Genomic DNA, 14,404 nt, shown 5'->3' with positions numbered 1-14,404 from the left:
AAGTTGCTCAGTTGCTTTACAAAGGTTTATTCCATGCCAGGCAGCACCCCTTGCCCTCTGCCCACAGTATTCGTCATCGTCTGCATTTTTCCAGAGGGCAGTTTTAGGTGCTATTGTCTAGACAACTGTTATTTCAATAGCCATAAATTAAATTTTCTTTAACTTAAAATTTGTTTATAATAATGGTGGATAATAATTCTAACAAAGGTATATATTCTGTTTTTTAGGTTCCCAAAGTTTTTCTGACATCATTAACTTGGAGAAGCCTGTGATTTGCTCTTTGGCTGCTATAATAAGATACCTCAAAGACTTTAACTTGGCAAAGGTGCTTTCCAAACCCAAGTAAGTGATTTTTCAAAAATAAAAAAAGGGGTGGGCTTATATTAGCAACATCTCTTTAATGCGGTAAGAACTATACTCAGAATTTTACTTGCTGTTGATAAAGCACTCTGTCCGAGGGCAAGGATGAGCTATGTGTTATTGTTGCTGAAGAATATTAAAAATATTAACTGGTACAAAAACATTGATAGAATCCTTGAGAATTTTGTCAGTTTGTATTCATGATAGCTATTTAATGTAGTCTAGTTTTTTGACTACAAAATGGTGCTTTATTCTAAAGCACAGTTAATTAACCAGTAGTAATAAGAAGTGGGATTAAAAAGCATTCATACGAGAAGGAAGATGGCGGCGATATAGGTGAAAGCAACACACACCTGGCACTGATCTGGAGTTACAGCTAAAACTTAGAGCATTTAACCTGAATTAACAACAGAAAGACATCTGAACAGAAGTATTATATCCAAGGAGTGAAAAGAAGAAGCTATACAGAGACTGGTAAGAGGGGAGGAGGTGCAGAAAGGACTGGTCCCAGCACCCAGGGGCAGCAGCTTTAGCCAGAAAAATATTGTGGCTGCAAAAGCCCCCCAGAGGAAGAGAGGGTTCTCAATCCCACACCAGGACCCCCAACCCAGAACACCAGGGCCTGAAAGAAGAGCCTGCATAACATTTGGCAGCAAAAATAAGCAGGGAATTGGCCCACTGGAAGGGGGAGGGAGTCTGCTTGAATCCCAGGCGAACGTTCTGCATAAAGGCTAACACACGGGCACTTACTTGCAGTCACTCACCTGGGGCTCTGTTGGAGGCAAGGAGACTCAGGGCACACGGAAGCCATAAGGAGAAGATCGGGGTAGCATAGCTCCAGTGATCGGGAAGGCAGGCTTTTAAGTCCCCAGTCCCAAACCAACATCCCACACCTTCCCCAGACACCATCTCCCAGGGTCCAGCACTTCTGTTCTTTCATCACCAGCTGGAGAAAGTGCACTGACCCTGTCTTCCAAGTATTGGCAACACCACCCTGCCAAGCTTGAGTCTGGCATAAAGAACCTTAGGCTCTACCCAAAAGGGACCTGAACAGTGCTTTTTCCTCTGGAGAAACTATAGACAGCCTTAGACAGACTTTGAACTGAGTGGCTGGGAAACAAAAGCTAATCTTCCCACCTACCCCCCACGGGGTAGGCGGGCGCAGTCCCCAGTGGAAGGCGCCCTGGGCAGGGTCTCAGGCTTTAGGAAGCTGCAGAATGAGGGGGAGGTATATACTTGCAAGCCTCCCTTCAGGATATTTGGCAGGCACCACCAAGCTAGAAAGCCAGCAGCTAACCTGCTGAGATCCTGTGCCACCCCCTACAAGGGACAGTCTGAATTTGCATTCCCAGAGCCTGGATTTGCATTCCAAAACCTGCCTACACAAGCCTAGAGCAGATCCACAGGAGGAACAAACTGCAGTCCAGATCTGGATCTTTGGTACCACCCCCCTCAGAGGCCTTCACTAGGGCATCTCACAGTGAGCTGCAGGAATAGAGAAGAGCAACAAGCTGTCCCCCCACAAGAGCTGGAGCAACCCCAAGCAGAGGGGGCAACCTTAATCTATTACTGCAAACCCTACCTGCACCATCCTGCAGGGGCAGACTCAGGGAAAATGGGTCATAAATCAGAACTGTGAAATCTGATGTGACCCACTAGGAGCCTTCCTTCCAGAGCTCTGTAGTGGAGCCTAAAGGAGAATACCTGCCTCCCTTCTTGAGGGCTAAGGGCCTGTTCCACGTCAATCATAGAGTGGCTAAAACTATCATCCGCAGATTCTACTGGTCCCACCCTGCTAATCATATCCACTGGGGAATATAAGAGCTTGGACATCGGACCTGACTCACTCAGGGCACTTCAACAGAGCTTCTGGCAGACCACTGCAGATATAGGAGGAGGCAAGCAGCTCTCTCTTTCCTCCCAAGGGAAAGCAGCACTGCAAGTGGAGGGGGCAACCTTCTTATCTTCCTCAGAGCCCTGCCAGTACATCCCTGCTGATGCAGCCTCACAGGGGAAAGGGGACATAACCCAGAGCTGGTGTGAACCCCTTGGAGCCTCCCTTCAGGGTCTCTGATGGGGCACTGCTGAGCTAGAAGGCAAGCATTTAGCTCCCCTCTTGAGGTCTGAGAGCCTGTGTCACCCCAATCAAAGGGAGGATTGGATTGGCACTCCCATTTCCAGCTGACCCCATCCTGCTAAGCTCATTTCCGTGGGGTGAAAGTCAATCTCACCCAGGAACAGGCCAACAACAATCAGCTCCCAGTTACAACAGGAGGGTCCACATAACCCACACAAAGGACATTACTAGAGCATTAAGCTTAGGAGTTCAAGGAGACTTTACCACTGTGTTCCACAGGACACTTACTACATAAGGCCACCCTATGAAGACTGGGAGTCATAGTAGTTCTATCTTACACATAGGAAAAATGCAGAGACAACAAAGAAACAATCCCCAAATGAAAGAAGAAAAATCTGCAGCAAAAGCTAAATGAAATGGGAGCGAGCAATTTATCAAACACAGAGTTCAAAATAATGGTTATAAGGATGCTCAAACAACTTTAGTGAGAACTACAAAGAACTTAATGACAACTACCTCAATGTGAAAAGGAGATAGAAACTCTAAGTAAGACCCAGTTGGAAATAAAGACTACCATAGCTGACATCGGGAACACATTGGAAGGAATTAAAAGTAGGCCAGATGAAGTCGAGAATAGAATCAGTGATTTGGAAGACAAGGTAGGAAAAAACAACAGAGCAACAAAAAGAAAAAAAAAGGAACAAGGATACTTTAAGGGAACTCTGAGACAACATACAACATGAAACCTAACAACATCTGCATCCTAGGGGTACCAAAGGGGTAGGAAAGTGAGCAAGGGATAGAGAACCTGTTTGAAGAAATAATCACAGAAAACTTCCCTAACCTGGTGAAAGACAAAGCTACAAAGTTCAGAAAGTTTATCTTTCATGATAAAACCAAAAGGACCCACACCAAGACATATCATAATTAAAATGGCAGATATTAAGGAAAAAGAGAATCCTAAGGACTGCAAGAGAGAGGCAATCCGTGTACTACAAGGGAGCCCCCATAAGGCTTTCAGCAGATTTCTCAACACAAACACTTCAGGCCAGAGGGAATTGGCATGAAGTTCTCAAAGTAATGAAAAGTGAGAAACTGTAAACAAGATTGCTTTATCCAGCAAGGATATCATTTAAAATTAAAGGTGAAATAAAGAGCTTTCCAGACAAAAGAAGGATAAAGGAGTTCAGTACCACCAAACCAGCATTGCAAGAAATGCTAAAAGGACTGCTCTAAGAAAAAGAAGGAACAGTGAGAGAAAGGTACATCAGCATAAAGGGGGAAATGTCATTAAATAAGTTTATATCAATAGTAACCTTATATGTAAACGGAATAAATGCTCCAGTCAAAAGACATAGGATAGTTGAATGGATAAGAAAACAGGACGCAAATATATGCTGCCTACAAGAGACCCACCTGAGAGCAAAAGATTCACACAGGCTGAAAGTGAAGGAATGGAAAAAAATACTTCATGCAAATGGACACACACAAAAAAAATCTGGAGTAGCAATACTTATTTCTGACAAAATAGACTTCAAAATAAAGACCATCACAAGAGACAAAGATGGTCACTACATAATACTAACGGGATCTATCCAACAGGAGGAAATAACCCTTATAAATATATATGCACCTAATATAGGATCATCTAAATATATAAAAAATTTCTTGGTGGACTTTAAGAGGGAGACTGATAGCAACACAATCACAGTGGGGGACTTTAACACCCAAATGTCATCACTGGACAGATCATCAGGACAAAAAATCAACAGGGAAACACAGGCCTTAAATGACTCACTAGGTCTAATTGGTTTAATTGACATTTATAGAACATTTCATCCCAACGAAGCAGAATACACATTCTTCTCAAGTGCACATGGAACAGTCTCAGAAATAGACCACATGTTAGGGCACAAAACAAGTCTCTACAAGTTCAAGAAGATGGAAATCATATCAAGCATCTTCTTGGATCATGATGGCAAGAAAGGGGAAATCAACCATTCTAAAATCAAAAATATTCAAACACACAGAAGCTAAATAGCATGTTATTAAACAATGACTGGGTTACCAATGAGATCAAGGGAGAAATCAAACACTTCCTAGGAAAACATGAAAATGAACAGACAACAACCCCAAATCTATGGGGCACAGTTACAGCAGTCCTGAGAGGAAAGTTCATAGCAGTACATGCAGACCTCAGGAAGCAAGAAAAAGCTGTAATAAACTATCGGCACAGCTAAAAGAATTTGGGAGGGAGCAGCAAGAAAAGCCCTGAGGAAGTAGAAGGAAGGAAATAAAGATCAGAGTAGAAATTAATGACATAGCGACTTAAAAAACAATGCAAAAGATCAATGAAACCAAGAGCTGGTTCATTGGAAAGATAAATAAGATTGATGCACCTTTAGCCAGACTAACCGTGAAACAAAGAGAGGACCCAAATAAATCAGAAATGAAACAGGCGATGTAACAACTGACCCAACAGAAATACGAAAGATCATAACGAAATACTATGAGCAACTATATACCAACAAAGTGGACAACCTGGATGAAATGGACAAATTCCTAGAAGCATACAACCTTCCAAAGCTGAATCAAGAAGAGGCAGAAAACCTGAATAGGCCGATAACAAATGAAATTGAAGCAGTAATCAGAAAACTCCCAGCAAGCAAAAGTCCTGGACCAGGTGGACTTACAGGTGCATTTAACTAAGCATTCAAAGGAGAATTAACTCCTATTTTCCTCAATCTATTCCAGGAAATTCAAGAGGAATAAAGGCTCCCAAACTCTTTTTATGAGGGCAGCATCATCCTAATCCCAAAACCAGATAAAGACACTACAAAGAAAGAAAATTTCAGGCCATTATCCCTGATGAACATAGATGCTAAAATCCTCAACAAAATACTAGCAAACCGGATCCAGCAATACATTAAAAAATCATACACCACGACCAAGTGGGATTTATTCCAGGGATGCAAGGCTGGTATAATATCGACTAATCAATAAACATGATACATCATATAAACAAATTGAAAGACAAAAACCATATGACCATATCAATAGGTGCAGAAAAAACATTCTATTTCTGATAAAAACTCTCAGCAAAGTGGGAATAGAGGGATCATACCTCAACATAATAAATGCCATATATGAAAAACCGTCAGCCAACATCATATACTCAATGGGCAAAAACTAAAACCATTTCCAATAAGAACAGGTACAAGACAGGGATGTCCACTTTTACCACCCTTATTCAACATAGTACTGGAAGTCCTACCCACAACCATCAGACAGGAAGGAAACATAAAAGGCATCCAGATTGGAAAGGAGGAAGTCAAACTGTCATTATTTGCAGATGACTTGATATTGTACATAGAAAACCCTAAAGACTCCACCAAAAATCTACTGGATTTAATAAATGAATTTGGCACAAAACAGCCTGGTGGTGGCACAAGAACAGGCATATTGATCAATGGAACAGAACAGAGACCCCAGAAATAGACCCACACCATTATGGTCAGTTAATATTTGACAAAGGAGGCAAGAGCATACAGTGGAGTAAAGACAGTCTCTTCAATAAATAGTGTTGGGAAAATTGGTCATATATATACAAAAAAATGAAACTAGACCAGCAGCTTACACCATACACAAAAATTAATTCAAAATGGTAAAAGACTTTAAGTTGTGAAACCATAAAAATCCTAGAAGGAAACATAGGCAGTAAAATCACAGACATCTCACTTAGTGAAATTTTTGCCAATCTCCTAGGGCAAGAGAAACAATGGAAAAAGTAAACAAATGGGACTGCATCAAACTAAAAAGCTTCTGCACAGTAAAGGAAACCATCCTCAAAATGCAAAGGGAACCCACAGTTTGGGAGAACATATTTGCCAATGATATATCTGATAAGGGGTTAATTTCCAAAATATACAAAGAACTCACACAACTCAACAAAAATGGACAAAGGACATGAATAGACACTTCTCCAAAGAGGACATGCAGATGGCCAAGAGACATATGAAAAGATTCTCAACGTCACTCATCATCAGAGAGATGCAAATGAAAACAACAATGAGATATTACTTCACATCTGTCAGAATGTCCACCATCCACAAATCAACAAATGACATGTGCTGGCAAGGGTGTGGAGGAAGGGAAACCCTGGTGCACTGCTGGTGGGAAAGCAGACTGGTGCAGCCACTGTGAAAGACAGTATGGAGGTTCTTTAAAAAATTAAAAATGGAACTGCCTTTTGACCCAGTGATCCCACTTCTAGGAATATATCCTAAGAAACCCAAAACACCAATCAGAAAGGATATATGCGCCCCTATCTTTATAGCAGCACTAATTACATTCACACCATGGAATACTATGCAACTGTAAAGAAGGATCTCTTACCCTTTTGGACAGCATGGATGGACCTGGAGAGTATTGTGCTAAGCGAAATAAGCCAGTCAGAGAAAGAGAAATATCACATAATCGCACTTATATGTGGAATCTAAGGAACAAAATAAATTGATGAACAAGAGAGGACCACAGACATGGAAGCATGAAACAAACTGACAGATCTCAGAGGGAAGGTGGGAAGGAGGGCAGGAAGAGATTGACCAAAGAACTTATAAGCATATATGCACAGCCCATGGACACAGACAATAGACAGTTGAAGAACTGGGAAGAAATGGGAGGGGACTAAAGGGGAGAAAATGGGGACATCTGTAATACTCTCAACAGTTAATAAATTTAAAAATAAAAAAAGCATTCATAAAATTTCACTGCCTTTCTTATTCTTGGTTTCAGTTCTCATTTCATAGACCATAAAGTTGGAGACAGAGAGGACAGCTTCTAACATAGACACCTTTTTAAAAGAGTGATTAACTTGTAGAGTTTAGAGATTTGAAAGCTGGCAAGTGACATTCTAGGGAAATACTAGTTTAAAAGTCAGTGGAATTAAAAGGGGATGATTTTCTTGCTTTCTGTTGTGCACCTTCACCAGCCCCTTGTCTTTGGCTCTTTAAAGAATTACCCTCCACCGCATTGACCCTGGATAAATCAACTCCTTCCTGCCCTGCAGAGGTGGGTGGACACATAGGAGCTATCTGAGTGAAGTGGCTGGGTGTGAACTGAGGAACAAAAAGGTGGTGCTGGTTTGAGGTTGCTGGAGAAAGTGGAAGAAAGGCAGGTCCCTTGTGAATCTTTTTGTAATGTCTTATTTTGGTGTGTATTCTAGTATGTGGTGTTTAGAATAGAACAGAGTATAATTTCTCTGGAAATAGTTTTGTCCTGTTGAAAAGCAGCCTAAGTGTCCATCCACAGGAGCGTGGGTTCACTGTGTTATATTCTTGCACTGTAATGTTACAGAGCAATGAAAATGAGTGGACTCGAGTTAATGTGTCAGTATTCTTTTTAAAAAGTTCATTAGCATTATATTGAGTCAAAAATCCAATTGCTGAAGGACATACAATGCAGATCATTATGTGAATTGAGGAGCATGTGAAACAGTAGGGTATATTGCTGAGAATACATACATATATTGAGCCCTGCCAGGGGTGGCTCGGCGGTTGAGCATCGACCTCGGATCCAGGAGATAGGGGTTCGATTCCCAGTCAGGGCACATGCCTGGGTTGCAGGCTCGATCGCGTCAGGGGTGTGCAGGAGGCGGCTGATCAATGACTCTCTTATTATTGATGTTTCTCTCTCTCTCTCTCTCTCTCCCCCCACTTCTCCTTTCCTCTCTCTGACATCATTAAAGATATAGTAAAAAAAAAAGAATACATACGTATCCTGAGAAGGTATAAAGACATGCGCGGGAATGAGCAGCAACAGCTCAGAAGAGGGTATGGAGGGGAATCTGTAGAGGCCAGTGAGGGAAATGGCACAGGGAGGTTCTGCTTGATGTTTATTTTTTAACCTGAGTGTTATATTAATCTATGTATGTTTCAGTATGACAGAAATGTTTTATTAAAAAAAGTAGCGCCCTGGCATTATACCTTGTAGATTCCTCTTTAAGATCCAATAATAGGAGACATCGCAGAGTTCGCTCTGTGTGGCTGATAGTGTTGGGTCGCCATAAGGAAGGATGACAAGCTGTCTACCATTTGACGTGTTCCTCACAGGGACCCCTAACTTGGTGAGGTACAACTAGTGACTAACAGCTTGCCCATTACCAGGTGGGTACTGGAAGTATCAGGGGGGACACTTTGTAAAGGACATGATTGTCTAACCACTATGCTGTATACCTGAAACTAATACAGAATCATATTGAATGTAAACCATAATTGAAAAACATTAAAAAAATTCAAAAATAAATAAAAGCAAAAAGTTTCTGAAAACATAAAAGATTGGTTTCTAGAAACCTGACCTTTTCTAAAATCAGGCTCTCATGTGTTTAGAAGATTAATTTGGATCTGAAAACATTGTTGTGTCTTCGTCATATGCAATTCAAAGTAAAAATAGTACTAGGCATTCAGACATTAAATGTTTATTTGTCCTGAAATTAAAATAGCTTATTTTAAAATGACCTGACTTGATAAGTTGAATGCAGCTGGACTTACACTGAGGGGTGGTGCTGGGGAGTGGTCAGGGGGCAGGATCTGCTGCTGGCTTAGTGTGTGTCTCATCTGCCTGTCGGGCAACCCCCCCCTCACTTCCCGAGAGCAGACAAAAGAAGGTATAAAGAGCTCCAAAATGTTAGGCCCTCACATCGTCACCAGCATATGCCTAGCACTTAGCAGGCTAAATGTAGGATTAACAAGAAAGAAAGGAAGGAATTCTTCATCCTGTGAGCATGGATTTGATTAGAAATTGCAAAAAATGTTCTTGGGAGCCAAGATTAATGAATAAAGATCCAACTGGTACTATTTTTTTTGCTTAAAAATGAAACGTGAGTGATGATGTTTTTTGGGTGGCATGTAATTTGACTCTGAGTATAATTCCCAAAGTGTAATTCTGCGGTTCTTATATCTTGAAAAAAGAATGTAGCCTCTTCAGGTAATTACCTTGGGAAATATGAATGTTCTCCTTCTGTATCTAAAATTCAGTTGTATTGCTTTAAAAACTCAGTAACATAAGATATGATTATAGTTACTTCAGGAGCCGTGTGATTGGGGGAAATTTAGTTGTGTTGTTTTGAAAATGCTTTCACAAAAGTTGCTGCGTGTTTCCTAAAAATCTTGATATACATTTTATTTAAAGATCTTTATGCCTTTACAAAGGTTATTGGAGGGATATATACCATTTCAGGAATTGTTCCTAAGGATGGATTAAGTGAGGTTTTATTAGATAGGACACACTTTGCCGTGTATTTTTTCGCTGTAATAAATCAGAGCCGAATGGATACATGCTGACCCCTCTACCCTCCTAGTGAGTCGTTGAACCTGGCAGTCACTGGGGACTGTTACACACCTTTATTTTCCTCTCTAATATGCTTACTCATTTTGTTTAATTACAAATCAACTAGAAGTGAATCTATAATAAAACAAATTTTGTAATACAATATAAATTATGATAATTAAAATTAATTTTATAAAATTAAATGTATAATAAATTAACCATCAAAAGATTAGGCAGATGATAAATGTATGACCTCTGAAAACTGTACGTAGAGAACTATTTTCCACTATTGATTTCATATGTAACATGATAGATTTTTTTTCTTTGTTTCCATTTTTCAAGGAATGATGTAGTAGTGTCTTAAATTTCTTTGCCAAGTTAGTAGCAAGTATATTCCTCCCATTTTAAAACCTGAGAAAACAAAAGCATTCTTTATATTTTTGTTGTCTTAAATATTAATGAAATATTTTCTCATGTTACTTATAATATTTCTATCCAGGTTCACACAGCATGAATTCTAGCCAGGCATTATTTATGAGGTTCATTTCAAAGCACATGAAATTTGGCTTCTTGCAAAAGGATAAATAATTCAGAATTGTTTGAGTATTTTAGTTCAGTGACCATATACTGCTAAATTCCTAAGGATGCTGGCAGATTCAACCCTTAGTTCAAAAATGTATACAATTTCCAATGGATCTAGGGCTGACAGAAGGAAATCTCTTCTGTGTTTGGATAGAAGAGTCCCAACTCCAGAACATATTATCAACCAAACATTTGGGAAACCCAACAGCAAAATTGGTTCTTGTAATTGCTAGATCATTATTGTTCCATGGGGATCAGTCTAATTTAATATTGTCCAGGGGTTGATCTTTTATTAAAAATCAATGCAGATGTCAGTTTAAAGAAACTCTTGCTTCTCCCAGCATCTACCTTGAGGTCCAGATGACTTGTTGAGTAATGGCAAAAGCCAAACATAAACAGAAGAACCATATGCACATCTCATTAACACTGCTAAATGAGAAATCACCTACAGGCAGACCTCGGAGTCACTGTGGGCTTGGTTCCAGACCACTGTGGTAAAGCAATATCATTATAAAGTGAGCTGTAGTCATTTTGCTGGTGGAGGGTCTAGCCATCTATTTGTAATGCTGCATATGCAGATCCGTGAGGCTCAGTAAAAGGAACAAACCAATTTGGTTCTTCACAGTTACTGGGTTCTTTTTGATATTGTAGATATTGGGAGCCCCAGTAATTATGTGTAGGTGAGGCCTAAGCCTCCTCCCCAACCCTCTCTCTTCCAGGTTGTAAGTCCAAACAAAATTCTGCCACATATGTAGATATGTTTTAGCAAACAAATGCAAAAGCAGTCATGTAAACTCTTCTGTAAGCATCTTGAGATTCAAATTCTGGGTCTCCTCGGTGTTCTGACGGGGCCTTGCTTCAGAGGCTCACTCAAGACACAGGAGGACCAGGATTTCACTTTTCGTTGGTGTTGACAACACTCTCAGATAATTGGTGGAATGAGAGCCTTTCGGAATCCTAAACCTAAGACACCATTCGTCAGGATACGGACTGTTGGGTTTACAAGTTCTTGTGAGGGTAAAGGCAACTGAGCAGTATTTGTGGACAGCCCACATATTTTATGTGCTGCTATTTTATTTTACACCTGTGGTGTTCCTGGGAGATAAGGCAGCTTGCTGAGATGTTTTAAGGAACACTGCTGGGTTATGTGTTTTTGATTAGTCTCTCATACCAGCTAAGCAAACCTCTAGAGTCCATGTTTGATTAAGGTATTCAAGTGTTAATTGTGTAGGTTAAACCCAACTTTCATGAACAGGGGAAGTAAGTGACATATCTAAACACGTGGGATAGTTAGGTACCAACTCTGAGTCTAGGCTGTCAGCTCTTCCAGCTTGGATTTTTTACCATGAAGCTGTGTGAGCACCTGTCAGCTTCACAGCCAATTACTGCTTAATTATTCCTGAAAATAATGTCTGACATTTTATTACTGATCTTGAGTGTTTACAGACATTTCTGATCAAAGGAAAACAGACTCACACTGGCTTCCCTATAGAAAGATGGGAGACATTGATTGAGCATCTACTGTCTGCTAGACCCTGCAGGTGCTGCAAAGGGTGTGACATAAATAACTCCTCCTTCCTAGGGGCTACGATCTATTGATGAGGACAGACCAAGAACATTAATTGCTATAATGCAAGGCTAATTAAGTTATTGAATGAATAACTGCTATAAGAAGGAGAGAAAAGTCAACATACTCCTAGTATCAATCAGGGTTGGAGTTGCTTCCCTCTGAAAATCATTAACAGGTTACCATCCTTTCGATGCCAGGTCAGATCCTTTGCCGATAAATTACACTGACAAAGGACAGCATTCGGTTACTAGGCAACATTCCTGATGTGCTATAAGTTGTTTCTTTTTCCGGGCTCTAAAACTGTAGTTGGGAAGTCATCCAGAAGTGGAGGCATCTTGTGATGAACACTGGCTTTGATTTTAGGCTCTGGATTCCTGGATGAGAGCTTGTTTCCACAACTGGCTTGGGAAACTGGGTTTTATTTAAATCTTATTGCAGCCGTGATAAGTGCAGTTAGGTTCATAATGGAAACACTCATGCTCTCCCTGCAAATAGTTTAGTGGCCTTGCCATTATGTTTCTTGCCTTTAAGACATCAAGTCTGTAAGTGCTGTTGATAGAAACGACAAAGGACTGGCTGACTTATGAAGGAAATTGAATTCCTGTATCGGTAGTGCATTGATTAATATACTTTTTAACAGCGACAAAATTGGAATTGCTTATACGTTTGTTAATCATATTGCAACTCAGTACTCAAGTCTATTTGAAATTTATTACATTTTAAATCTAGTTTGAGATAGTTACAGGGACATAAGGAGAATATGAATTCTTTGAGCATAAGGAAATAATTTCTGCTAGCTTTTTCAGTTTTATACTCTACTGAAACTTTAGCCACATTAATGTGTGTTGTTAATTATAGAGTAAATTACATTTTTTGCATATATCAGAATGTCTATTAAAATCTATTAAAGCGTTTATCAAAATGATCTCATGCTAAAGAATAAGAAGGACGTTCTTAAGTATCTTGACATATTTTTTAGCTAATTATATAGTTGTTTCCAGAAGATACCACACTACCACATCCCCGGCCAATGATAGAAGACTATGCTTGGTTCTATTTCTGGAAATATATTTAAAAAATTATTGGTAGCACTTAGTGTCCTTTCATTGTTCTTGTGTTTGGTTTGAGAGCAACTGTCCTTCCTTTGCCGTCAAGTCTATTTAATGACGCTGGCGTCAGTGGAGACAGTCTCCCAGGGAATATTCTCTTGGCTCCTTTTGGTTTGATTCTCTATCAAGAAGCTGATTTTTGTTACATGACTGGAATATTTCTAGTACCTAAGTTAGTTTTTAAAAGTTCTTTAAGATCTTACATCATGGCTCAATTTTGTTCTTTTACAGGAATTTTAAACAGTTGTCAAGTGAAATGGAATTTATGACAATTAACGGAACAACATTAAGGAATCTTGAAATACTACAGAATCAGGTCAGGTAAACATAAGAGCTGATTCAAATGGTTTTGAAAACAAAATTTGGAATAAGGTAGCAGTTTCTTCTTCTTAGGAGTACAGGTGAAAGCAACAGTATTGTCTTCAACTGACCACTCTGCCTGTTAGCGACTTATAATTGTAGCACCCAATTTTTGGAGAATCAAATACAATATGGGAAATACTTCTGTGAGTTACTTTGGGAGCTATAGAGCTGTCCTTTTCAGTGATTGAAGTAACATGCTCATCCAAATAATATCCATATCAAATATTTCCTTGGAAGAGCATTTTTTTAATGTTTTAATTTATCTTAATTGTTGAAAATATTACAAATGTCCTCTTTTCCCCCTATTGGTCCCCTCCACCCAGGCTTTCAACACCCTATTGTATGTGTCCATGGGTTATGCACATATGCATGTAAGCTCTTAGGATATTCAGTCCCCACTGACCGCCCACCCCTGCCTTCCCTCTGAGATTTGTCAGCCTGTTCCATGCTTCTGTGTCTCTGGATCTGTTTTGTTCATTAGATTCCACATATGAGTAAGATCAAGAGATACTTGTCTTTCTCTGACTGGCTTATTTCACTTAGAATAATACTCTCCAGGTCTCACCATGATGTCCCAAAGGATAAGAGATCCTTTCTTTTTACAGCTACAGAGTATTCCAAGGTATAAATGCCCAAGAAGATGCTCGACATGATTTCAATCTTCTTGAACTTGTAGAGACTTGTTTTGTGTCCTAACATGTGGTCTATCTTTGAGAATGTCCAATGTGCACTTGAGAAGAATGTATATTCTGAAGCTTTGGGGCGGAATGTTCTGTAAATGTGAATTAAATCCATCTAGTGTGTCATTTTGAGTCCCTGTTTCCTCGTTGATTTTTTGTCTGGAAGATCTATCCAGTAAAGTCAGTGGGGTGTTAAAGTCCCCTAATATGGCTATATTGCTATCTTTCCTTTAAAGCCCTCCAGAAGTCGTTTTTCAGCCTATGTGAGTCTTGCTCTGAGGTAGGTTTCTTGTAGACAGCATATAGTTGGGTCATGTTTTCTTATCCATTCAGCTAC

At 39.8% G+C, this 14,404-nt stretch overlaps 1 protein-coding gene across 1 annotated transcript in view; it reads left to right on the top strand.

The window, feature by feature from the left end:
* LOC148091381 (DNA mismatch repair protein Msh3-like) overlaps positions 1-14,404 on the top strand; it is a 153,059-nt gene that overhangs the window by 33,427 nt on the left and 105,228 nt on the right. Inside the window, exons 10-11 of the mRNA XM_087825587.1 lie at positions 228-342; positions 13,256-13,340. Coding sequence (XP_087681713.1) covers positions 228-342; positions 13,256-13,340 — 200 coding nt within the window. The remainder of the gene's footprint in view (positions 1-227; positions 343-13,255; positions 13,341-14,404) is intronic.

This window comes from Miniopterus natalensis, chromosome 16 (assembly GCF_054644295.1).
Source record: "Miniopterus natalensis isolate mMinNat1 chromosome 16, mMinNat1.hap1, whole genome shotgun sequence".
NCBI lineage: Eukaryota > Metazoa > Chordata > Mammalia > Chiroptera > Miniopteridae > Miniopterus > Miniopterus natalensis.
This window is presented reverse-complemented; position numbering and strand designations above follow the sequence as displayed.